General features: G+C 39.5%; 3 protein-coding genes across 5 annotated transcripts; all 3 read right to left on the minus strand.

Moving 5' to 3' along the window:
* Positions 1-59: 59 nt before the first annotated feature.
* calcoco2 (calcium binding and coiled-coil domain 2) lies at positions 60-6,670 on the minus strand. 3 transcript variants are annotated; one of them, XM_080835133.1, is made up of 14 exons: positions 6,628-6,670; positions 6,025-6,213; positions 5,450-5,552; positions 5,060-5,217; positions 4,246-4,371; positions 4,023-4,154; positions 3,606-3,733; positions 3,105-3,174; positions 1,885-2,055; positions 1,516-1,710; positions 1,186-1,281; positions 888-1,062; positions 663-682; positions 60-556 (listed from the first exon to the last, which is right to left on the minus strand). In XM_080835133.1, exons 2-14 carry the CDS (start codon positions 6,202-6,204, stop codon positions 395-397), a joined length of 1,716 nt encoding a protein of 571 aa, XP_080691259.1. In that variant the 5' UTR covers positions 6,205-6,213; positions 6,628-6,670; the 3' UTR covers positions 60-394. The 3 variants fall into 3 exon arrangements, with proteins under 3 accessions (XP_080691259.1, XP_080691260.1, XP_080691258.1); XM_080835134.1 differs by lacking the exon at positions 6,628-6,670 and adding an exon at positions 6,580-6,616; XM_080835132.1 differs by lacking the exon at positions 6,628-6,670 and adding an exon at positions 6,413-6,432.
* Positions 6,671-10,020: 3,350 nt separating this feature from the next.
* Positions 10,021-15,364, minus strand: stx4 (syntaxin 4). The gene is made up of 11 exons (XM_080835143.1): positions 15,038-15,364; positions 14,304-14,405; positions 13,870-13,969; positions 13,460-13,534; positions 13,128-13,198; positions 12,841-12,949; positions 12,605-12,678; positions 12,079-12,216; positions 11,551-11,661; positions 11,347-11,433; positions 10,021-11,219 (listed from the first exon to the last, which is right to left on the minus strand). Exons 1-10 carry the CDS (start codon positions 15,065-15,067, stop codon positions 11,353-11,355), a joined length of 891 nt encoding a protein of 296 aa, XP_080691269.1. The 5' UTR covers positions 15,068-15,364; the 3' UTR covers positions 10,021-11,219; positions 11,347-11,352.
* A 678-nt stretch (positions 15,365-16,042) lies between these two features.
* Positions 16,043-20,113, minus strand: LOC308362469 (tubby protein homolog; the record flags this gene model as incomplete). Its single annotated transcript, XM_080835140.1, has 12 exons — positions 16,043-16,176; positions 16,522-16,693; positions 16,952-17,050; positions 17,211-17,325; positions 17,452-17,564; positions 17,683-17,841; positions 18,132-18,295; positions 18,449-18,586; positions 18,725-18,847; positions 18,975-19,217; positions 19,554-19,710; positions 20,072-20,113. The coding sequence occupies 12 exons, from the start codon at positions 20,111-20,113 to the stop codon at positions 16,043-16,045; spliced, it is 1,659 nt and encodes a 552-aa protein (XP_080691266.1).
* Positions 20,114-25,761: the final 5,648 nt, after the last annotated feature.

Below are 25,761 nucleotides of genomic sequence, written 5' to 3' on the forward strand. Positions count from 1 at the left end.
TGATGACATTTTTTTCCCTTGTAAATATAATAAACAACATGTAAATAAATAAATGAACATAAGCTTTTTTAATGTTTTATTATTCATCAGTTTTACTGGTTAACATAATCTTTGCAAAAGGTACAGAATCTGTATTTACTGAAACATTTCCCAGATATAGTCAGTCGACCGAAATTTTATACAATGCAAAAGTAAAATGTTATAATAATAGACACCTATGCGAATTTGTGCTGTGCAGTTAAAGTGCTCTCGACAGTATTCTCAGCTCCCTAAAATATGATTATATAGTTACAGTTTAAAACTTAAAGGGAAGGACCGTGGAAATTTTGCAAAATAAGTCACTGCCGGTCAAATTGATTTACGTCAGAAACAAAGTGCAAACTCTGAAGCAGCTTTATATGTCATGTGTGTAGACGTGATCCTCAAACTCCTGCTGCTCCATCTCGTCACAGATAAGGGTGCAGATGGGGCACACTTTATGACTCTCTTCGTGCTGTGTCAGCTGCTCCTGGCTGATGCCAGGGAAAGATATCAGGCAGTGCTGGCACTGGGGCACCTGCGGGTGAAGAAAGAAATGACGGCAATGGTATCGGTTTCATCAGGCAGAAAGTCTTAAGTTGGCAAAGCAAACAGAAGATCAGACAGCCTGGGTGCATGCTTACCTTGTCCTCGTTGGCACCCTCTGTTTTGGAAAGAGGAAATCAAACTTTACCACAAATATGACCAACATTCAAAGAATACCCAGGTGACACTTTTGACAGAAATAACTAGATAACAATACCTACATAAGACTAGATACGAAAATCTATTGATAGAAAAACTCACATTTTAAATGACCATCTGACTACAGATGATGTTAAGTGGTAGTGTCTGACAGAAGCACTTACCTGAATTATCATAAGGATTCCCATAGAGGAGGGGACCCTGCAGACTGTTTGCGCTGGGATCTGTGAAAGAGGAGAAGCTAGGGTATGCAAACGGTGTGGAGTCTGGGGCAGCAGGAGTGCCTGGCTTCACACGGGCCAACTCTTCTTTCAACACATCAACTTCATTTTGGAGTTCCTGAGGAACATAAAACGGCCATAATTAACATCCTACTGATTCCCCCAAGGGACCAACATAGCTGAAACGTTCATACCTATGCTGTTAAGTATTATAAGAAAGTCTGCATTCACTGTAAGTCACCTGATTTTTCTTAGCAAAGTCTTCCTGCTCTTCTCTTGCCAGGTCTATGATGACTGTCTGGTCATCAATAGTTCTCAGTGCTTCGTTGAGCTTAATCTGTGAGTAAGAGAGGAATAGTCTGTAGTATTGTGTGGAAAATGATAGCAAATTGTGCACTGGTGCCAGGGTTATTACATAAGAAAGAAAAGAATGGCTATCCACAGTACATCCTTCTGCATGTCTCACTTATTTTGCATAGTCAGACTGGAACTAAACAGTCTGGCTCAGCCAGCACAAAAGGAGTGGAGTATAAGTGGCATAACTAGACGCCACCTTAAAATGGTGCCTCACCTCCAGGCTAATGTCTTTGCATTGGGAATCACTAACAGACTGGGTGGTGGCCCTCTGCTCCAACTGACACCTGAGTTCCCTCAGCTCACGCTCGGCTGCCTCCGCACGCTTGCCAGCCTCGTTGGCACCCTGCAACTCCTGCCGTAGCTTTATCCTGGTCTCCTGGAGCTGGCTGAGCAAAGCCTCCATTTGGAGCTGTGTGGAGAAAAAGAACCACGTCACATCAAGAAATGAGCAGGAGAGACAAACCTGCTCTGTCGGTGAACCTCTGGTTGGTACAAATTACATTTTCTCTACAAAAAAAAAGATTATCGATTTGAATTCAATTTAAAAATGTAACGAAAAAGTTCAGCATTATTTCAGACCTACCTTCACAGTGCTCTCATCCTCCCTCTGAGGTGTGACGGTTAACAGGCTTGCTTGCAGTCTCTCTTTTTCTTTCTTTATTCCCTCCAAGTCTCTCTTCAGTTCCTCCAGCTGCTGCACATCAGCACACAGCTTCTCATTCTTCTTCTCATTCTGACTGCTCTGGAGGTCCACCTGGAGGAGGGATACCACTTAGATGACTGACACAACCTCAGACCAACTGTGAATAGTGTAAAGTTCAATGTCAAACTAAGCAAAGTCTTAGACTACAACTTACTACACTACAACTTTCTACAACTACACTACAACTTACTACACTACAACTACAATTTCTTCAAAAAGACAAACGCTGACTGAAAATTCAACTCATGGCCATGGCATTGGCAGCTCCATGCTCTCAATGAAGTAGGGCCATAGGAATGAATTTATATCTCTAATATAATTATATCACATCAAACACAGTCAAACATTATATATCAAGTAGGGATGTCCGATATTGGCTTTTTTGCCAATATCCGATATGCGATATTGTCCAACTCTAAATTTTCGATTCCGATATCAGCCGATACCGATGTCGATATTTGGGTTATTTTTCCTCAAACCTAATTTAGGTAACATTACATATCTCCTATTGTGGAATTAACACAACATGCTTAATGTTATTGTGATGCCCCACTGGATGCATTCTTGAATGCAACAAGGCTTTCCAAATGTTAACATTGTCTGTGCAAAATAAGAAAAATACTTCAACTTAATTTAAGGGAAAAGTGCCATGTTTTTTTTTTTAATGGTCCCAGACAACAGTTTGGATTACACTCTCCCTGAGATACTCTGGACAATGCCCACAACAAATAGGGCAAACTTGACTTCACAAATGATAAAACATTGTACCTGAACAACTATGTGCAACATAGCAGTATGTTTCTTTAACTAAAACTCAATAACCTTAATTGAATAAATGCACACATATGAGTCAATTACAATGTGCACTGTACTGCACAATTTTAAAAACATTTGTTTGAGCTGACTTAAAAAAAAAAAAAAAAATCCGATACCGATATTGACCGATATTACATTTTTATGCTAATATCGGTGGGCCGATAATATCAGACATCTCTAATATCAAGTGTACAACATGTGCCTTGGTAGGTATCATAATACTACAGGGTGTCAGTAATCTAGAAACATAACACATGTGCACAGAAAGTTTTACTGCTACGGACCTGGAAGAGTTGAACATCATCCCTCAGTCTGCTTAAGTCCTGCTCCATCTCTTTCACTTTTAAATTTAACCTTCAGGATTGTAAAAATATAAATATAACATAGTTAAAAAAAAAAAAATGTGTTAAATCTTTGCATACAAAAGTTATAACAATGACTTGTGGTCTACCACTCTCTGAAAACTCTGTTGCTGAATATCCAGATGTTTTACAGTTTCAAGATCCAGCACAGATAATAATAATAATAATAAAAATAATAATAATAAAGAATGCAGCTCAAAGTGCTTTGATATGAGCAGAGAGTGGCTATGGATGTAGCATAATAAAATAATTATAATTAATTTTATTTTTAACGCACTTTTCATTCAAAAGAATCTTAGAGTGCCTACATATTAGAAACTAACTATAATAATACAATAAAACATTTTTTTTTTAACATAAGCATAATAGAAAAGATTTAACTAAAGATTTAATTAGCATAGAGGTAGGTATGTAATGGCTTACCGTGTGATCTCTGCTTGTTGGTCCTCTGTAGTTGCCATAAGCTCCTTTCGTTGTTCCTTTAGCTGCTTGATCTTCTGCAGTGCCTTGTCATATTCCTCATCAAGAGGGGCCTGGGATTGTGCAAGGCTCTGAAATGTATTAAGATATTTATTTATCATATGCTAAGACAGTAAACTACACAGTATTGAGAGGAGAAGTTTTACTTGAAGCCATTGTAGGTGTGTGGACTGGTCACAGTCCCAGATGTGGTTCTAAAATATAGCTCTATAAAAATAGCCCAAGACTCAATACTTAAGCTATATTACACATACAATTTAAATCATTTAGTGGGTTTTAAAGTCCACAGTGATGTATCTACCATATCATACTTGCACCACTGATTATATATTCAAACAAGGTTACCAAGTGCAAAAGTACCTCTTCTGGCTGTTTCAAGTCAGGCCCAGCAACTTCTTCAGGGCTCACTTGTTCCATCAACACATCTGTGCTTTCGCATCCTGGTGGCTTTGCGTCTGTGCTCACTGAGTTTTTCATCTTTTCAATGGTCAGCTAACGGAGAAGTATGATATCACAAACAAGTTTATCAATAACTCACATTCATAATAGTAATCGAGTGCACCATCAGAATAAATGTACTGACCCTGAGGCGATGGATCTCTTCCAGTCTTCCATCAAGCTCATTTTTCAGGATCTGTTCGCCCTCCTTGAGATGTTCCACCTCCTGGCGAAGCTCCTCCTTTTCTTTCTCCATCTGCTCTGTCTGCTCCTGTAGACAGTCACACACCTCACTAGCATTGTGACGAAAGTGTGCAAACTCTACACACATCTCTACACACAACTCTACACACAAATGCATCACTATGCACCACACCACTTGTATGCACACATAAACAACCCAAACCCTAGCTCCCCAAAAGAGGTACTGCACACTTAAACGTGTTTTTCTTTCTAATGTAAGCTAAATGATGTGACTGCATTGTGAAGAAACATCAATGCTGGTGTTAACATAAACATAATAATCAACTGGTTGGTTCATGTCTACGTCATGATATTTATCTGCTAACGCCTGCTAACGGAGATAGGCTCAGACCTGGGAGGAGAAGTTACACTTACATTCAAATTTAGTTTTTGTTGTTTGGGCTTGATTATGTCATAATATTCCATATTTAAACCACTACTTAACACAATTTGTTTTTTTTTCTTTACAATATAATGACATCTGCCTGATCATGTAGTACTAGCACAATCTGCTTGATCGGCACATGCATACTTTTTGTCAAGCTCATCAAACAAAAGAAAGAGAGAGTTACAAAACTGGATTGTCCACCAGGGCTCTGAGGTGCACTGACCTTAAAAAACATAAGATTACGTCATGACATATGTATTCCATGCTCACTATTTAGTTTTAGACTCCAGATGAATACAGTGTGTATTGATGCAATGTTGAGACACACCTGTGTGGAGACGACTAAAATGTCATTCTCCAGGCTGGTGTAAAGCGTGTGATCCTGGAGGTTCTCAAAGCAGAAGGGAGTGCTGGCTCCCCTCACCTGACCCATGTGGTCCACATAGCAGAACTGGTAATCCCCGTCATCCTTGGGAAGGTAGTAGTCTAAATGGGAAATAAATCAATAAACGAGAGGGCAAGTTAAGTCACAACAGGGTCAACACAGTTCAGCAGCTCAGTACTCAGAATTCTTAAAAGTACACAATAAATATAGTTTTTTTAGAGTTCATTATCCTTTGAATTGTTTTAAACTAAGATATGACATACCCCCACAGCCATGTACAAAAATATGAGTTGAGTTATAGGTTGTGGTCACAATGGTAATGTTTCAATTTACCATTAAAAACCACTTGTCGTGTCACAGGATCTGGTCCTAAACGATCCAAGCACGGTTCCACCCACACAAAGGTGTAGTAGTTTTGAGTGGTGTTCCAACCCACCTACACACAACATGCACAGTCACTCACAATGTCCCTGTTACACTGTGTTATTCCCAGAGGGTCAGGATGGCCTACAATTGTACTAATTTTACTGCTACAATTTTCTCAGCATGTTATATTTTAGTGATGCATATGAGAAAAGAATATAATAGGCTATGAGTGTAAATAAATATAATGTCACCAATGTTTTATATGACTAGAAAAAAGCATAGAACCTAACTGAAATAGTTTGTCTTTCAGGCATGCCTTCATGAACAGCAGCTTGACAATGATGAGTCTCAGCTTCTACAGTATAGGACTACTTAAGATCCATCTGAAAGTTGCAAAGTCACCTTTGTGAAATAAGTCCTCAACAGCAATATACGTTTTCAACTCAGTTGCAAACTAAGTGTACTCCTTGTCTTTTTCCAAGCTCCATGTTGGTATCGAAAACTGACACAAAAACATTGCTCGGCGTTTTGGCAGGACTCACTTTGTAAACTCCGATCCAGTCTTTTGGGTGAGGTTGCAGACCGCCCGTCAAAGTATAACCACATGTGACATTGTTGTTGGGTGGATAAGATCGCGGAACATCAATAAAGACGACCTGAGAGTAGGTGGTTGTTGAATCCATTTCCGCAGGCAACGTCTCAGCCTCTCGGCTATCGTTCATGCTAGAGGACTAGACATAAAACCCCAATGATTAATAAAAAGTGACTATATGCAATAAGGAATTAAACACGCTCACCTAAATGGTATCAAGATAGGGTTATATTAAAAAAGAGAATGGTTAAATAAAAAAGCACATGTGCTTTTAACATTTCACGTATAGGCTACGTAAGATGAATAACATATACTAACACAAGGTAGCATATTATTACCATTACAAAACATTACAAAACAAAAAACATAGGTTTCACTTTCACTACTCTTGAACTTGACCAGGTATTTTTTTCGTCACAGACAGTTCCATTATTTCCAACTAAGCTACCATCCCTAAACTAGAACTTTACTTTCTTAAAATCAAGAATAGGTCTATATTTCTCACACTGATACGCCTGAACCAGGACTAGAAAGTTGCGTAGATTTTACTCACAGTGACAGAGGTCTACGCACAGCCTGTTTGGTTTCGAAACTCGATAATCATCGAATGTGACTGACAGCCTGATATGCTCATGGGCGGACCTGCGCTCTGGGAAATGTAGTGTCCTATATTGCGCTCTTCGTGAGCACAGTCAGCGCACTGACTACAATACCCGTCAAAGGTCTTGCCTCATCACAAACACTCTCTGATATCCAATGTCCCCATATGAGCACATAGAAAACAGCTGTTAGATCATTTGTCATCCCCAAACTCAGTGTGTACAATAACAAATTATTCTCAAAGACAAAAAGAAACGTGCTTTTCCAATACCTAAGAGTTAGAGAAGAGCAGAAGGCACCGATATGGCTTTGGAACAGGCAGTGAGGTGGTGGCACTCTAGACTGCTGTGTACACAGCACCATTATTGAGCTATTCCTCACCTTTGTGTTAGTAAGGCTTAATATTTACGTTCTGAATTACATTGCCTCATAGTACAGAAAAAAACCTACTTGTTCATATGCAGGATTGATGCTGGAGAGGGAGAGATGGAGGTCACTGAGTAGCTCCTTGGCAGAGTACTTTTAGAATAGATTTTATGGATATAAATAACCAAATAAAAAGGGCCTGTAAGTATACCAATACATCTCAGTGGAGGGATTGTTATGGCATGTGCTTACTGCTTAAGACTGTTGGCAATGGAAATATTTTATTTTTGAATCTATTGAAAGTGTTCAGTTACAAGAATCATGTTTCATCAAGTGAGCTGTCTCAAAGCAAAATGGCAGTGGTATGATTTCTTGGCTGTATGCAAATCATAGCATTTCAAAATCAAAAAAACAAACAAATGATGACGAGAACAAGAAGTAACCATAAATAAAATGCACCGTCTTGAATCAGGGGTGAGGGCAATGGTTGTCCTGACTTACAAGAGTACCCAAAAGCTCAGCGCGATCCAGAGCTTCCTGTAAAGAAGTACAGGGGAAGAGTTACTTGAATTCAATAAGCCTCTTGCTTGTTAATTGTTAGTTACTGAGAGCTTGTAATTAACTTGTTTATTAATCAAATGTTGGTGATTACAAAGGCGTTACATTCAAATATTTTATTTTCGGTAAAAAGTTTTAAAACTCACATGTAGAATATAACATGCATTCTGTTGGTTTGCATCTAGACAGGCTCCATTCATTTGGCAGTAGGCACTCAAGTTTTAAGTGTTTATTTTTGTATTGTTTTGTTTGTAAGTTCTGATGTAGTAATTCAAAAAGTTACATTACGTATAACATTCTTAACTTATCCCAATCCTGTCAATGGTTTCCCACAGACTTTCATGAAAAAGTTTGTCCCCCTTGTGACGAAATAGAACATTCTTCAGGCAATCTTTTTTCTTATATTTCTTTATAAACTCCTCAAAAACAGTTCAGAAACGTTTCTTCAGTCGATTAGCCCTCCCCTTTAGTAATACCAATTGGTATTGTATTGTATATCGTTGGAAAGCCTGATTAGTCACCTTTACAATGAGGTACAACTTGTAAGGATCGTGCATTCCTGGAATGAGCAACACTGCTAACCGTGTGGGTACGACCCACATTTTTTTTGCCAAAATCCTCAAAAAAAGTTCAGAAACATTTTTTTGGGTCGATTATTCCTCCCCTTTAATAATACCAGTTGGTATTGTATTGTATATCGTTGGAAAGCCCGATTAGTCACCTTTAGAACGAGGTACACTTTGTAAGGATGGTGCATTCGTGGAATGAGCAACACAGCTAACCATGTGGGTAGCGGCCCAAAAAAAATTGCCAAAACCCCCTGCAATATTCTTCTGTTGGTATTCACTCTTGTTTTGAGTTGCTTGGTGGATTTGATGATTCTCCCACAGTATTAAGAAAAAAACAACACGTATTGACCGTTTTTACACTTTACTCATTTTACACTGTCAGGGACCTCAGTAGCATGTGGATCGTGCATTCGTGGAATGAGCAACACAGCTAACCGTGTGGGTAGCAGCCCAAAAATGTTTGTCAAAATCCCCTGCAATATTCTTCTGTTGGAATTTAGTGAGATATTGGAATGAGATTCTGGAGCCAATGGCGACCCCATATCTCCAGAACCTGGGACCTAACTCCATCCTCCAGGATGACAACGCCACAGAGGCAGGATCATCACAGAGTACCTCCAGAACTTGGGAGTGGAGAGGATGGAAAGGCCTGCCGTGAGTCCAGACCCCAACCCAATTGAATACTTGTGGGATCAGCTTGGGCGTGCTGTACGTGCCAGAGTGACCAACGCAACCATGTTGGCTGACTTGCTACAAATTCTGGTTCAGGAATGGGATGCCATCCCACAGGAGGTGCCAAGCTGTTGTGGCTGCGTATGGATATTCCACATGCTACTGAGGTCCCTGCCAATCCACCAAGCAACTCAGAACAAGAGTGAATACCAACAGAAGAATATTGCAGGGGATTTTGGCAAAAAATGTGGGCCTACCCACACGGTTAGCTGTGTTGCTCATTCCACGAATGCACGATCCTTACAAGTTGTACCTCGTTGTAAAGGTGACTAATTAGGCTTTCCAACGATATACAATACAATACTAATTGGCATTATTTCCGAACTTTTTTTGATGATTTTGGCAAAAAAATGTGGGCCGCTACCCACACGGTTAGCTATGTTGCTTATTCCAAGAATGCACGATCCTTACAAATTGTACCTCGTTGTAAAGGTGACTAATCAGGCCTTCCAACGATATACAATATAATACCAATTGGTATTATTAAAGGGGAGGGATAATCGACTGAAGAAACGTTTCCGAACTTTTTTTATGATTTTGGCAAAGAAATGTGGGCCACTACCCACACGGTTAGCTGTGTTGCTCATTCCACGAATGCACGATCCTTACAAGTTGTACCTCGTTGTAAAGGTGACTAATCAGGCTTTCAAACGATATACAATACAATACCAATTGGTATTATAAAAGGGGAGGGATAATCGACTGAAGAAACGTTTCCAAACTTTTTTTGAGGAGTTTATTATAGTACATGTCTCCACTGACCGATAGCTGATAATAAAGTGATAAAACAGTGGTTTGTTTCTCCCAGTGACTCCAACTTCAGATAGTTGGCTTTGATTGTTGTGCCTGAACTCAGTGCTCTGATTATTGTACTACCTCATTACCTATTTACTGGGTTGAATGACGGGTGAAAGGCCTTTGAAAAGCTAATCAACAACTCTCTCCAGGTGTGTATAGGTTACCTTCATGTTCTGCAATATCCATCACATCTTGCTTCATCACAAATCACTTGCTAAGGGATATTTTCATACAATGCATCAAACATTCATCGTCCACAAACTCAGTGTATACAATAAAATCTTTATTTCACAATAAAACCAACAAATCTACATAACTAGTAAATGAGTTGAAGACTGAAAGTTTGGCATAAAACATGACAGTTGAGTGAAATAGAATGTGTTCGGACCCAATATCCTACCCATATCTCCAAAGTCTGAACACCTGAGGATCGGTCTTCCCCATTGATGACCAACTGCACTTTAACCTCTGGTCCCTTATTCTTAGGCCTTTTTTTCCAGACAGCATATAGGGGACAAAGAGGTGTCTGAGATGACAAACTCATGCCTATCCGATTCCTTTACCTTGGCTAAGAGTAAGAAAAAAGCAGCTAAAGGTTGATTCAGAACTGGATAATATCTAACTGGGAAACAAGTGAACAGCACACAGGAACAAAGCTGCAGGAAAGGCAGTAGGGTCGAGGCACTAGGGCATACAGTGCATACAGGTGAACATGACATAGGTCCTGACAGTGCATTAAGATATAACAAAATGGAAGCACCATTCTTGAGCCTCTCCTCACGTTTCATTCAGTAAGGCTTAATACTCAAGTTCTGAAAGCTTTAACATTACATTGCCTCATATAAGGCAAAAAACACAAAAGTTGGAGAGGAGGTGGGAGTCACTGAGGCAACCACTGGTAGGGCCGTCATGAATGAAGTTGACAACTTAAGACAGCTGGTGCATCTCAGTGAAACATTTTTACATCTGTACAGGGATGACCCAGCTGGATTTGTGCAGTTCCTTTTCCTCTAAGCAGCACCTTCTGAGTCAAATCAAATGACTCAGAGGTAACATTTCATGTCGATGTAATGTCAGGGTAAGTAACGGTCAGTGAATATTCTCAGTGTTTCATGGGGCACTTAGTGTGGTAAAACAACAACTGCATTTAAGAAATTTCCTTTCTGTGGATTTTCCTGAGTAGACAAAATCAAGCTTCTTGGGAAGTCCCCCTTGATGAAAGTCCATGGGTTTCAGCTCAGTGTGCAGCCACCACCATTTTTGAGTGACCTTTAAGCTGTGACAACAACTTAAACTGGTTCAGTTAATATGGTAGCGATTTTCATGGTTGCGGGGTGGAAGGATGTCCAGGAATATCCAAGGTTAAAAATGATGCTCAGATTTGAAATTCCAAAGCTAAAGGGAGAAGTCTGTCTTTAAGTCTGTTTGAATGGAAAAAACTGTTAGTAAAAAGGTTCCTTGACATCATTAACACAAGGTCTCCTGTTATTCCAAGGGATGGACAGTGCAATTGAGGAAAGTACTGCAAAACAAACAAAAACATTTATGAGAAGATGGACCAACACAATGGACCAAAAGTAAGCATAAATAATGACATTTCTCAGCCAACACATGCGGTATGGTCAGGACTATGAAGCTGAAGCACTTACATCTCACTAGCCGGTGAAAGAAACAGCAATGATGATGGCTATGACTAACAAGAGTATGAAACAGCACAGTGCAATCCAGAGCTTCTTCTACAAAAAAAGAGGAAAAAAGAAACCATGTTAGACTCTAACTCAATAGATTTAAAGCTACTGAAGTTAAAGACAGAAAATCACCTCAAATGATAATTTTAAATGAGAGCACTTCACCTTGCGCGCTTTTTTGCTGGAGACTACTGCTTTTGCTGTGTCAGTAACGGCCTTCTCAACGTAGTTTGTGGAGTTGAGAATGTTGTTCTCGATGTTGTCAATCATCTCCCCCTGAAGGCCACAAACAATCAGGATAATTACTTTTCAACTTCTCCTTCCTCCTTTCACCAGTAACATCACTGATTTTAGGCGGGGTAAGCTGAATGGAATGGTCTCTCCTCATGATGGTATACCATTTAACCTTTCACACTGTTTTTTGAGTCTGTGTCTTTCACAAATATGCACAAGTCACTCTGTCCATGTTGCAATTAATTTATGAACATTTATTATGTTCTTTTGAGCATTTTATGTACCCAGATATAATAATGCCCTTTTCGCACCATTTATGTAGGTCTCCAGGAAACTGCCTAAGAGGAACATATATTCACTTAAAATTCACATTATTTACATTCATTCGCAATCACATCCAGTCATCCTTTCATCTGTAGGGGAGGGTCTATGGGTAGGATAATGGAAATGGCTGCCCACCTGTGCCTCCACCTCCATGTGGAGATACTGAAAGAGGTCACTAAGGTCCTTGATGCTCTTCTCCAGCTTTAGGATTTCATCTCGCCGCGTCTCAATTTCGTTTAGCGCCTGCTTGGTAGCGGTAGCATCACCCAGAATCTGTGGGCAAGTCAAAAAGTGAATCGGACTTACACACTGAAGCCACCAGTTTGCAGACGACTAAGGGCAGGTATCTGGGCTATGCAGACTATACCACCACAGCTCAGTGTTATAATATTGTGTAATAATGTCACAGCATGACACATACATTGGGCCATCAGAGGAACTCTAGTCTAGTCTAGGAGGGTGGGGCACAGCCACTCAAGGAATATCTTACCAAAGTGAAATTGAGGAAACATACAAATGTTTATGAAGCTGATATTAACTACACTGTAACTGGTTGAAACTATATCTGAATAACAGTGATGATGTACTGAAACTGTAAGGATTTATCAGCTGCAGCCAGCTAAAAAAATATTAGTTAAGCTTCTCGCTCGCGATTACTCACATTCTGCGTGAAAACATCAGTCTGTCCGGTCTCTATCATAGATTCCACTTCTTCTTGCGTTGCTGAACTACAGGCTAAAAAAAGGGAGGAATGTGATCAGGAAGTAAATGTGAAACATACAAAAGCATAGTTAGGGATCAGATAATCAAAAATGTTTAATCAAAGACAATTTATGACATTCCATCTTTGTTTCGGTTATGATTTCTACAACTGGATAATATAAGTAATAAACTTACTGATTTTAAGTTGTCTTTCTATTCGTTCCACATTCCGGTCTCTGTAGTTAGCCTGAAGATTATTGCAGTAGCCCATCAGGTCAACAAAGTTGCGTGACAAGATGGCATGCTAGAGGAAGTGAAAAATAAACAACAAGATGAGGGAGGAACAACAAGGTGACTAAATGAACCTTCAAAGTATAAAACACATTTTAGATTTAAGAGTCGTTGTAACAAACACAGCTACTGAATTGAATGTTACAGAATCTTGGAATGAAAAACATTCTGTTAATTAAGAAGGCAAGTACCTGTGTCTTCTGCATTCTAGTACTGATGGGGACATATTTTCCATCGTCTTCAGTTTTCTTAGGTTCAAGACCTACCAATCAAATTATTAATTCACTGCTTATTAGTAATAATAATAATAATTATAATAGATCAGTTTACTTTAAATTGATAATTTACATTGTTTATATTGATATTGTTTCTTGTATTTTTTTTATTTAATGTTTGGTCAGACAGAAGCCTCTTCTAAATACTGTAACTACAACTATATAACTATAATTACATACTTTATACACAACAAATAGGAAATTCCCCTCATTTACATCTGTACCATCTGTTTGTTCACAGTACTTACTCTTGATTTTCTTGTGAATATGACCACCTATTGTTTTGATTTCATCCCTGAGCAACTGAAGTTCCTTTTTCATACCTGTAAACATTAAAACACAAACCAGAAGGGTTTTATAGGCTACACAGCAGCAATCACACATAGTGTGAAGAAATATATTTTGTCTTTTAATCCTACCATTTCTATTGAGTGTAATGGCACTATGGTAATGTCCAACGTTATGTGCATAAAATCTACATTTTCTAAAGTCAACCACATCCTTCTGTAGTCAGAAGTAGTCAGTGATTTTGGTTGTGCAAAAAAACTCAATTGCTTCTTGACCTATGTGAATAATGTGAAGGATAATAGTTGACAATATTTGTCAGTATTCTAATATAACTGTACTCCCACAACATCGCTACAGTAGGGCTACTGACTATCTTCTGGCAATGCAACTCCCAAAATGGTTTTCTGTTTGGTCTCCAGGTCTGAAACCTTCTTCCTCAGAGTCTCAAGTCCTTCCCGAACCTCTTGCACCTGCAGATGCAGAATCAAGAAAGAAGTATAGAATGTGAAGCATCCACTTCAAAATGTTAATTCATCATCTATTCAATAATGTCATATTTATTTCCAACTTCTAGCTCCTTGATGAATCACAGGGCAAATGTGAAACAAAACATTGTAACAGATGTAGGCTACACTGATTATTAAGCAATAAGCATACAAAAGGAGTATCAAAAGTAAAAACCCAGGGAGTAATGTTTCTGACATGCATGAAAGACTAAAAGTGACTCAACACCAAACGTTTGTTTGAGTGTCCTGTGCAGTACAGGATCTTTTTTAATTCTAGGTGTTTCATGTCAAACCTCACCTTCTTAAAGAAAGCCTCATTCTCTTTTTCTTCTTTCTCAGCAGATCCTGGCTTGATCATAAGAGTTCTCTCTTCATCCTCGTCTGAGGACTCAGCACCTTGCTAGATATTTCACAGAATGTTGTCACCTATGCAACCACACACCTATGCAACCAAACACACACCTATGCATGGTTATCGCTACCAAAACTTCACGGCCCCTTCAACTGAGTATGGAGGTTCAACGTTGTCTTCCAGGCTGGAAATGACAGCCACTTCGCGGCCTTAGGGCGGATGTGCAACCCACCTTTTTTGTTACTAAACAGTGAACTTGATGTGATAACCAATTTAGGAAACCTTTTAAACACGACAAAAACATGTCGAAAACGTAACAAAAATGTCAAATAGCTTTCCACTTCCAGCCTGTAGCAGGCTTACAAAACAGTACTGGCAACCTTCCGTTGTTGTACTATAGGAAGTTAACGTTAGCAAGCAATTCATGTTGGTAGCATGCAACCAGCATAACTTCAGGAAACCATTATGTTTATAATGAACACAATTTCACAGGCATTACTTAAGATAGTTAATGACAAAATCGCTTAGCGAGGTGTCTTATGAACAATGAGGATCAATTAATGTTACAATGAACCACTGTGGCACAGCAATGACAAGGGCAAGTGAAGTTAGCTCGCTAGCAGAGGTTGCTATCATTAGCGCATGCTAGCTGGTCGGCTTGTAAACTTTTTAGTACTTACATTCCCCAACTCTTTGGTTCGGTCTCGCATCCTTACTCGTGATCGATGTTGAAAATTATACTAAAGTTATATGAGTACGCAACGTGGCTGTAAAATGAGTATTCCAGACTAAATGCGCAACTTTGTTGACATGCACGACGCTACAGTATTAATTCGGTCATTCACTTCTACTCCTTTTCTTCTTTTTCGTTATATCTGAATGAGTGCAAACTTGTAACACGCTGCGCAGTTGACAGATCTGGAATTGCTATGGATAGTCTGACGCCATTCAAATAAACCAAGTGAGTAACAGACAGCGTGTTTTGACAGACACACAGTCTTCCTAGCTATCGCCGCAACTTTGCCTCCCAAGCTTATTATTTTCAAAAGGACACTGCCACCTGCTGCACTGACTTAAAACCACAAATAATGTAACTTCTGCTGGTATTTGCTGGAGTTTTGCGACTTTGCGAGCATGGAAAGGTTATACAATAGATACGTAAAGTCATTGGTCATTAATCCGGTACAGACATTTTGTCATTATTAATCCTGACTCAATTATAACAGAACTCTAGTAATTCAATACATACAACTCAGATTTATTCAGCACTCCCATTTATACAGAGTGAAGTAACACCCTGTTATGAAAGGTATTTTATCATAAGATGTAACAAAGTCTTGCTAATATTACATAAGATTGTTAGAGCTTGTCAGTGGTTTATATTTGCCACATAAAGTCTTACAAAAAGTTTTTAAATATTCATGACAGTTGCAAAAGCTCAACTGTGCTTGTTGACAATGCCTACTATGTTTAGATACAGTGTGGTGTACAGAGGTATTCTGAAACATTCACTGTCAGTTTTTTCAAGTTTCTTGTCGAAATAAAATACTCCATGAGTAAGCATTGTATTGAAAAGTGACAATGGCAAGCCCTCCATACCTTTGCTAGTTTCACAATAGGTACTACTTTCAAAGCCATCTTTAGTCCAACTATTTAGCAGATTCGTATCTCTATGCAATGCCCATTCACTCACAAGCTAACTTCCCATCAAAGGAAGACAGAGTGATGGCAAAGGCCTGTAATGCACACATAGGGAAACTGTAGTCCATGGAGAATACATCTTCAGCCACTCTCCCAAACTGCATGACAATGTAGTCCACTGTGGGTATAAGGGTTAGAAAATCGTATGTTACACAGTGTAAGCTATATACAATATTAGGAAATAATGGAATAATTGATGCTTGGTAAATATTTAAAGGATATCAGGCAATTATATTTAATTTGATCTAAGCGTAAATCTCCCATCGTAAATAAAAATGGTATTTAGTGTCAGGGGGGCTGTTACTTTTTCAAGTCAATTTGGTTTTTTAGTTTTTTTTATTTCAAATGTAAACAAATATTAAATCATTTTCATGGAGGACTTTGTCAAATGATTACAGACATTTAGAATAACTAAACCGGTGTAGTAACATTACAAAAGGTTTGAGATGTCTCTCTCCCTCACCGTTGTCAGGGTGGACAATCTGAAAGTTTTTGACGGAGGCTTGAGTGACCCTTCCATGGAAGTTGAGCACGTAGGACTGTGTCTGCTCATTCCAGGTGGGCGACTTGTTGTTGAGGGTCACCAGGTTCTCCAAGTTCCCATTCTCGTGGCGGGTGAGCAGAGTCTCCAGCTCCTGAAAAACAGTCATAGATGGAGAGAAAAGAACAAGGGAGAGATAAGGAGATGAGGTAGCCACTAGGAGTACACAGAAGCTCAGGCACAGCAAAACTGAAATAAAGTCAATGAATCATGGTGCGGTTTTATTATGAGATTGCTGTTATTACAATGGGGGCAGTAGTAATTACCAGTATTGCTGATCCCTATGACAACAAGTGATTTTCACACACACTGACGTTAAACCTTGATCTTAACTGGAAGAAGGAGAACTTACAGATTTGGGCTGAATGCAGACTCTTTCATCATTGTCTTTCATCCCTGGGATAATCGCAGTCATTTTTCTAGGGCCTTTGAACCCCAAAACATTCTTCTCCTGTCAGGGGAGAGGGGGGGCGCAAACAGTCATCAATATAAAACAGCATGGCAATCAATAGAGATGACTTTGTGCGTGTTTGAGTTGAGTGGGTATCAATTAGTTATCATAATGAAAGAAGGTACAAAAATAAGAAATATAATATCTTATTTGGACTGACATAACATATTGCCACCAGCTCCTGTCGAAGCTTCTCACTCTCCTGAACAAATGGCTTTTTGTCTGGATTCACTCCATTGTCATACACGGTAAAGCGAGTGCCCAAGATATTTGACCTAATGGATGAATACAATTGATGTAAGTCAGTTAGTGGGTAAGTGATTTAGTAAGTAAATAAATAAGTCACAAGCAAAAAAACCAACAGATTTTTAACACAGATGTAGTTAAAGTATGGCACTTGCCTTAATTTGCCAATGTAGCTGTCTTTGTCTCTGGATAGGTCAGTAGGGTCTGTTGAGATGAGGTAGTTTGATGTTTTGCTCTTCTTCCTCTTCCTCCCAGCCATCAGGAACACCTAACCAACAATAAAGTAGAACAACATGTATTAAAAGAAATACAATATCTTATTTGGACTGACATGTTATAATATTTTGACACTCCCTATATATGTCTCTCCTCTCCTCTCTCCTCACCCTTTTGCCATCCTCCTTCTCCATGTGCAGGTAGTAGGTGGGATAGATGCCCTTCTCCATCCCTCTCCGGTCTCTGGTGATTCTGCATTGAATGGTCACGTCCCTTGGAGCGGGTCGCAGTGCGAACTCCTCCAAATCTTCAACAGAAAGTGAGGATCCCTGGCCAAAGAACAGGTAAGGTGGACAGATATACAAATATTTTAGGGTTAAGTGGAACAACAGGAAATATACATTTTTGTGCTAGTCTTCTTTTTATAATTTTCATGCAGCCAAATGAGCAGGCCATTTACAACCTTTAATGTGCTGAGTCCATGCAAAACAATGCCAAAGCAAAATAATAGCCAGACTGTCTGGAAGCTTACTGACACATTCATATATGCTATATTATTATTATTATTATATAATGCTCAACTAAACAGTTGAAAAACTATTTGTATTTATGTGCTTACTCTCCCAGATGATTCACCCTCAGAGGATGACTCCCTGTAGTTGGAATTCAGAGAAGCGATGCTGTTGTTGATCTTGTCTCTTTTCTCCTTCTTTTTGGACTCTTTGGCGGATGTCACAAGCTCCATCTCCTCGTCTTCTTCATTGTCGCTCAACTGACATCGTGCTGTGGGACAGTAGCAACAACAGCAGGTAAGTAATGTCAAAGTAGTAAGAACATATGGGTCATATGGTACAAAGAAATAGATTAGTAGTGGACCGCGATATGATGCCAAGCACGTAGTTTACTGTTTGAATTAAAGCACCCTGTGTAACTTACGTTTTATCACTCGTTTTTTCTTTGGAGTGGGAGGGACAGGACTCTTGGACCAGTCTTTCTTCTCACCCTCTGGTTCTGATCCAGACATAGTTTCATCGCCTATCTGGAACTGTGTTACTGAATCAATCTGTATCGTGGCTAGAGGAGAGACATTATAATTAAGAAATCAGTTTAATAGTTCTGTATGGAAGACTAATGGTCTTCATAGGAACTCTTCACTGGTTTATTGTAAAACAATACATGCTATGAATTGTCGTTGGAAGATTTTTTACTTACATTGTTCCTCGTCATTCTGCGTTGCTTTCACTTTATTTTCATTTTTCTTGTCTTTCTTCTTTGCTGTTTTCTTCTCTTTCTTTTCTTTCTGCTTCTCTCCACCCTCTGCATCATCTTTGTCCACTGTATCATCATCATCATGCATATATAGATAAACATAGAGGACATTTTACACATAATTTGATTCATTATCCATTGTTCAAGCATGATGAGTGGCATTTATTTATTAATGGAATATTATTATCCTCACGTTTTCCTTGTGCCTTTTTTACTGCTTTCTTTTTGGTTTTCTTCTCCTCTACTTGGCTCTCTGGTCCTAGGATGCAGTTGGACTCTGTTGGGCTCTCTGTGTCCAAGTCGAGAGTCTTTGTGATGATGGGAAACGCTGGCTGGGCATCTTCAGCCAGGGCCCTGTTTGCCTGGTTAGAAATGTTGAGCTCTCCCAGGCTGATCTCTTCGAGCACGCCATCAAGAGGCTGTTCAGTTGGAGAGTCTGGCAATCAAGACACAATTAGACTGTTTCGCTGTTGCCAGGGGCTACCAATGATGAACGGCAAATGAGGGGGAAAAAACAGACTGCAAATGGGAGAGAAATTAGTGTTGTGTCTGTGAAATGCTTAAGCCCCTAAGATCCTGCGGCAGTCCTTGCAAAAGCACTCATAACACTGGGCTGAATGTATTTTCATACCTTATAAGGTTGTACACAACATCTTTGTCTTTTGTAGCTGGAACCATATTGTTAATTAAGGAAACATTTAGATTGAACTAAACCCTTGTGTCGGACAGTGTTTATATAGTTGATTGATACCGTCAATGTTTTTGCACTGACCATTCAAGGATGTGTTGCTTGGGGATGGCTCAATTAACAGGGCCGTGTCATCGCTTCCAGCTTTCTGTCTGCGATTTTTGGGTCGCGTGTCAAGATTGGCTGTGACCATCTGGGTGTCTGACCTCTTTTTCTGCTGTTTTTTTATCAGCAAGCTTCGCTAAGAGAAACGGTGACAAGCAAAAAGGAGAAAATGCTCAAATAAACAACATTCAAGTTCCAGGAATCTGCCTTAAAAGGGAATATCAATGCTAAACTAGTCAAGCCATTGAAGTTGGACACAATGGAATGGTATAATAGGTTCACTATGCTGTAACTTGACTGTCTGCCTGCACTTCCAAGGGTTCAATGATATTACATTCCTATAAGATACAAGTCATTACACATTGACTAGTGGTTCATGTAAACAAGCTATCATATCACATCATGATAGTTTTCATCTAGTCAATAAACAGCACAATTTTCACATAGCTATTGAATTTCAGTCAATACATGTTGTAAAATGTATCATTGTGACTTACCTGATTGTCCAGCTTTTGCTGACGGAGATCAGGGTCCTCCATGTCGGTGGAAGACCAATGGTGAACCACAATGTCTTTCTATTGAAGCTGAAATCCACAACAGATCACTAAAAGCAGTTTACTGGAAATCAATGGAGTTGTATGCATTGGGGCACATCAATTGGCCATTAAAGAGACACCTAAGCGATGCACTTTGCGCTAGCTGTTGAATCAAAAGCACATTTCAACCTCTCTGCTGCACCATCTGAGGTCCCCACCTGCGCACAACAGAAGGTAAAGAAGATTAAGGGAGATAATGTACTTATACTCACGAGTACTCCTCCAAGGCTGCACGCACGGCGCACTCACACTTAGCTGACCAAGAGTGACATCAGATGCACAAGTTGCCAAGTTCTCCCCCTCTTTCTGTTCAATTAAGTGCCAGTTGTATTGCATGTTGAGAGTAATAAATGTTTTTAATGTTTTTTAGGTTTTTTTTATATGAATAAACTTTTATTCAATTATTGACTCTTATATTGTGGAAGTAAATTCCTCCAATTTCCATTTGGCTTTTTCCAATTACTAGCTTGTGGTGAATTAGTGATTGGTTTACCTTTGTTAATGTTGGCTGCATGTGTTTGTGTGTGTGTGCGCGCACGCGCGTGTGTGTGTGTGCGTGCATGAGTGTGATTGTGCACTGAGTACTTGAGTGGGTTAGGACCATAGACATCATATACATACACATACACAGACACATACCCTATATGATGTCTATGGTTAGGACTCAGACGTAGGACAATTTCTCTTTGCTTGCTTAAGCACCCACACAACCAGCACACTAGATGGCAGTATACAAGTCCATGTCAGTGCCGAAACACTGTTGACTAAGCAAAGAAAAGAGGAAGAAGAGTGTCGTAGCTATTTGGCATCTGGTTAAACATGTTTTATGTAGTAGTGAATCTTCAACAAATTGCTGTTTTTTTTTAGAAGTAACATAATTGCGCTGCAAAGCCACGGCTTAGTCTGTTATTTACTGTAAACTCTGGAGCGTATGGAACATGGCATCAGCTCTAGTCAGTTTGCCGACTCATCCTCCTCAGGACGAGAAAATAATTCACAGTGACTTCATCTCTCCCTCAAGAACTACTGATTACGAGTGGTTGAAGCTTTGCGCTTAACAAAGGAATATTCCATAATATTAAAAAAGGAAAGTAAGTATCACACATTGCATTTATTGAACATGTTCAGTACAAATGTTTGTTTCAACATATCGCGCTCTAGGACATTGTTTTTCTCCTTACACTGAAGGAGAATATGAGTCCGTCATCGTCATATGTGTCAGTTGGTTCCCTTTGTAGTTCAGTAATAGACAGTTACTATTGTATCAAATAGCGAAGCCGTTCGAGAACACAGTGTTTCATTGTTGTTGGTGATGTGGGTGTTTATCGTGACATGGGAATAACCAGTCCATCCCAAAACGGTAAATATTATTTACGTTTATAATCCAATAAGGAGTTAAAGTTGCATCTATTGACGTTTCGTATCAAATAAACACTTTCACCAAGACTGTTTGTGAAACAAGTAGCTATACTTACACTAAGGCTCTTTTTGAATCAATTAACCTATACCTATATATCAAACAAGACTATAGACATAGTTTTTTTTCATAGCTAGCGCTGGTTGCCATCCATATGCTCTGTTTCGTCATCCGTCACGTGAAATAAGCTTAATCATTAGCAGCGAATAAACCGCGGGCCTAAATATGCTCATGTCTGCATTTTCTGGAAGTAGGGTTGGGGGTTATGTGTGTCGAACAGTGACAAAGGAAGAAACCGTTTCTGTTGTCAAAGGTCAGAAAATCTGCTGAGCAGCTCCGCTCTCCTTCATCTGAATTCATCAGTTACCCAGGCACAGAAGTCAAACATGTACCTATGCTTTGAAGCCGAGAGAAAAAAAAAGCAGATGGAATCACTAGCTTTTTTTGCTCATTTCCTTACTTTTTTTATTGTATGGAACCGGGAGGCTAAAAGACAAACATGCAGGTAGGTTGGCCTAGTGTGCTGAGAGGGCATATGGTTACCATGGCTTTGACAACATTTAAAAAAAATGCTCAACCAATGATGGCAAAACCTGTGGTCAGTGTTCAGTATTGGCCAATATTGTCCAATACATATTGTCGTGACCTGAGTCTTATGACTGAAACCTAACTTTTATTGAGCTTGTTAATTAACAGTGAATGTTTCTCTCTGTCATGTTCCACAGATGCTGTTCTAGTAGGATGATCAAAAGCCAGGACCAAGATGTAAGACTGTTTAAACTTTGTATTATATCTAGATAGACTATTGGCTCTTATGATTCAGACTCTGTTCTGATGGGAACTTCGTTTTAATATGGACAAAGTATTCATTCAAAGTTATTCATTTATGTTTTAGTCTGTAACTGTTTAACATTGATTGAACACAAAAGCTTTTTATGTCAAAGCACCACTATCATGTAGCTTAGCAAAGATCATGATCAATTGACTTCTGATTACATTGTAGGCTGTGATAATGAGATCATTCACTGTTAAATCACAAGATTAGAGCTAGATCACTTATAATCCCCACAGTGAAAACTTTTGCACTACAAAAGATGGTAAATTGTAGTAAATCAGATTTTCTTATTAGAAGTTAAAATTGAAAGACAATCAACATGTGTGTGAATACTTGTTTATATGCCAGGTATTTTCACTGACATAATAAGAGGTATATTTTTGGGTGATTTTGTGGCCATGTATCTTTGTGAAATGCTGAAAGATCTTCATATTTACCTTTTAGGAATTTATTGCGGTCCGCGTTCAAGACCCTCGGGTTCAAAATGAGGGTTCATGGAACTCCTACGTGGACTTCAAAATATTCCTTCATGTGAGTGCATTATTAGGGATTACTATAAAAATTAGCCTTGTGAGCATTAGCGTGTAAAACACAGTGGTGTGGTCCAGGGTATAAGCAGGTATACAGAGTATACCCACTTATTTTTCAGTCAGCATTGCGTATACCCACTTCTCAAAACAGGGCGTTTATTCTGTGCTGTATGGACTGCTTAAAAAAAATGCAAAATTAAGAGTCTCCCCACTTCTCCAGGGACCACTACACCACTTGTAAAACATACACATTAGGTCATGTACTATGCCCTCGTTGTTTGATGTTTAATGACTGTAGTGTGAGGCTTTACTTATGTTGTTCTGTGCTCCGTGTTGATGTAGAAATGGGGTGGCTTGCAGGTAGTTGTTATTGAATTGTTTTCATTGTAAAAGTGTCCTTTGGAAAATTGGCAAGACCATGTCACCAAGAAATGTATTTATAGTGGTATTCATGGATCTATAACTACACTGTGTAGTGATTTTCTCTAGCCTTGTCAGACCAGACTCATTGATTATGGGAATGTAATATAATTCTTCCGAAAACTGAGATGGTAGCAATAGGTAGGCGGAGGCAGGTTAGGTTTTGTTTTGCAAACAAACTGATTTTAGGTTTTATAGTGAAACGTATCAAAGGAATTCCAACAACCAAGGCCATGACTCATAGGATGGGCTGCCCCTTACCCTCACATGACCCACAGCAATATGTTTATTGTACAGTTTAAACTTGCTGTTTGTCAAGTTGTTTGACTGCTACCACTGTCCATGTTGATATGATCATTGTCAAGATGTGGCTGACTAAATCAATAGGCACTGTTCTTGTTCAGTGTTCTGTCCTAGTTTCAAAGCCAGTACTACTGTTCTAGCTAGTGTCCTAGCTCACTGTTCTGTTTGAGATCCAAAACCAGTCTGTTTGAATGTTTCTCACTGGACAGTGCAGGTCAGTGCTGTTGTCATTTGTTTACAATCCGTAACTGTGTATGCTTGTTTGGAATCCATTACCAGTAGTCAGAGTTGGTTAAATGCATCTGCATCCCTGAAGTGTACCTGGAAAGCACAAATCACACATGTGAATTCATAAACAAAATAATTATTCCTAACTGTTGTTCCAAAGTTGGAAGGCAGTCAACTGAAGGATATTTAAAATATAATCCAGGTAATCAGGTAGTTTTCATCATGGTAACCTGGTCATGTGTGGTTGACTTTTGATTTGTTATTAAACGTGATTCCTTCTCTGTACCCATTCAGACCAACAGCAAGGCCTTCACTGCTAAGACCTCCTGTGTGCGTCGGCGCTACAGCGAGTTTGTGTGGCTGAGAAATAAGTTGCAGAAGAATACAGGCCTTGTGTAAGCACAGAGAACCGTCACGGAAATACTCCCAAGCATTTTTAACCGTATAAACCTAGCATTGCACGCAACTCAGTGTTGCCTATGTGGGAAAACCTCCTGAATCATGAATTTCATTTTATGGTTTTGCAATGGCAGACACAGTGGCTGAAAAGTGAACTTTGATTTCCATGTTTGCCTGACAGACCTGTCCCGGAACTGCCAAGCAAGTCTTTCTTCTTTTCGTTCAATAATGAGGACTTCATTGAGAAGAGAAGAAAGGGGCTCCAGTGTTTCCTGGACAAGTAAGTTCCTTAGTCATGTGATCATAAGAGATAATAAAGAGTCTCTTTAAGTGCTGTTAAATAAAGCAATTGGAATAGATAAAGAATAAGATAATATCAGTTACATTGATTGATATTGATTGATTGTTGTCATAAATAACTAGTCACTATTACCATACAAAATCTTTTCAATTGATGTGCTTTTCTGTGAAATGATTAGTACGGTGGTTGAGAAATAATTGCATGGGCATGATTAAGAACATATTACACTGTAAGCAGATAATTAAACAGCTTCATATAAAATGTAAAAAAAAAATACATATTGATGGACTAACAAACCCAGTGTCTCTTCTTGAAGGGTTTTGCATATGACAGTCTGCCTGTCGGACAGCCAGCTCCACCTCTTCCTTCAGACCCAGCTGCCTGTTGGCCATATCCTGGACTGTGTGCAGGGCCTCACCCCCTACACGGTCACAGACGCCATCCTCACCTACGCCTCCTCCAATCAGGGCTGGGTCCAGGAAGAGGACAGCGAGACACAGGAGCGATGCCCATCTCCTATTCCTTATGAATCCATGGAGAGGTACGAATTTAACTCCAAGGCAGTAGTCCTTCTCTGATCGATTGTGTTGATTTGTTGGCTGCCTTACTCACTAGTTTGTCTGTATGTGTGCATGCAGAAATATACACTCTTCTTATAAAAATCAGTGACACTTCTGTCGCTTTCCCTGTTGCAGCCCTTCTCCCCACATGCCATCTTCTCAGTGTGGGGCACCTCCTACTCTCCCAACCAGCCAGGAAGCTGCTGCTGCTGCTGCTGCTGCCGTGGCTGATTCTGTGACTGTGGATGTCCATAATGTGAACTTGGTGGAACTTACAGCTAACACTCAGAGTGAGATGGCTCACGAGGGGGAGAGACATGTGGACAGAGCCCCTGCGGATGACAGTCACATAGAAGCCTTAGTGGAGGTTCATCCCCCAGGTGCTGATTTGGGAATTGTTGACCAGGAAGATGCTATCAAAGAGGGGGAAGCCACTGAGGGAACACCGCAGGGTAGTGGAGGTGTTGAGGACACAGCTCTGGAAGCTGTTGACCCAGAGGAGAGACTTTTGACAGAGGTAAGGCTTGTTGAGGAGACTGTAACAGATCAACATCAAGAGGACACCTTGGAAGCCATCCCTGAGGAGACTGTTGAGGGA

The sequence above is a fragment of the Sprattus sprattus genome (genome assembly GCF_963457725.1).
Source record: "Sprattus sprattus genome assembly, chromosome: 3".
Lineage (NCBI taxonomy): Eukaryota > Metazoa > Chordata > Actinopteri > Clupeiformes > Clupeidae > Sprattus > Sprattus sprattus.

Coding starts and splice junctions, on each gene's coding strand:
- stx4 (XM_080835143.1), bottom strand. CDS start 15,067: ATGCGAGACCGAACCAAAGAGTTGGGGAAT. Junction 13,970..14,303: donor ATGAGGCTTTCTTTAAGAAG/GTGAGGTTTGAC, acceptor CTGCATCTGCAG/GTGCAAGAGGTTCGGGAAGG. Junction 11,434..11,550: donor CCAGCAAAAAAGCGCGCAAG/GTGAAGTGCTCT, acceptor CTTTTTTTGTAG/AAGAAGCTCTGGATTGCACT.
- calcoco2 (XM_080835132.1), bottom strand. Junction 1,282..1,515: donor GCAAAGACATTAGCCTGGAG/GTGAGGCACCAT, acceptor TCTTACTCACAG/ATTAAGCTCAACGAAGCACT. Junction 557..662: donor AGGGTGCCAACGAGGACAAG/GTAAGCATGCAC, acceptor CTTCACCCGCAG/GTGCCCCAGTGCCAGCACTG.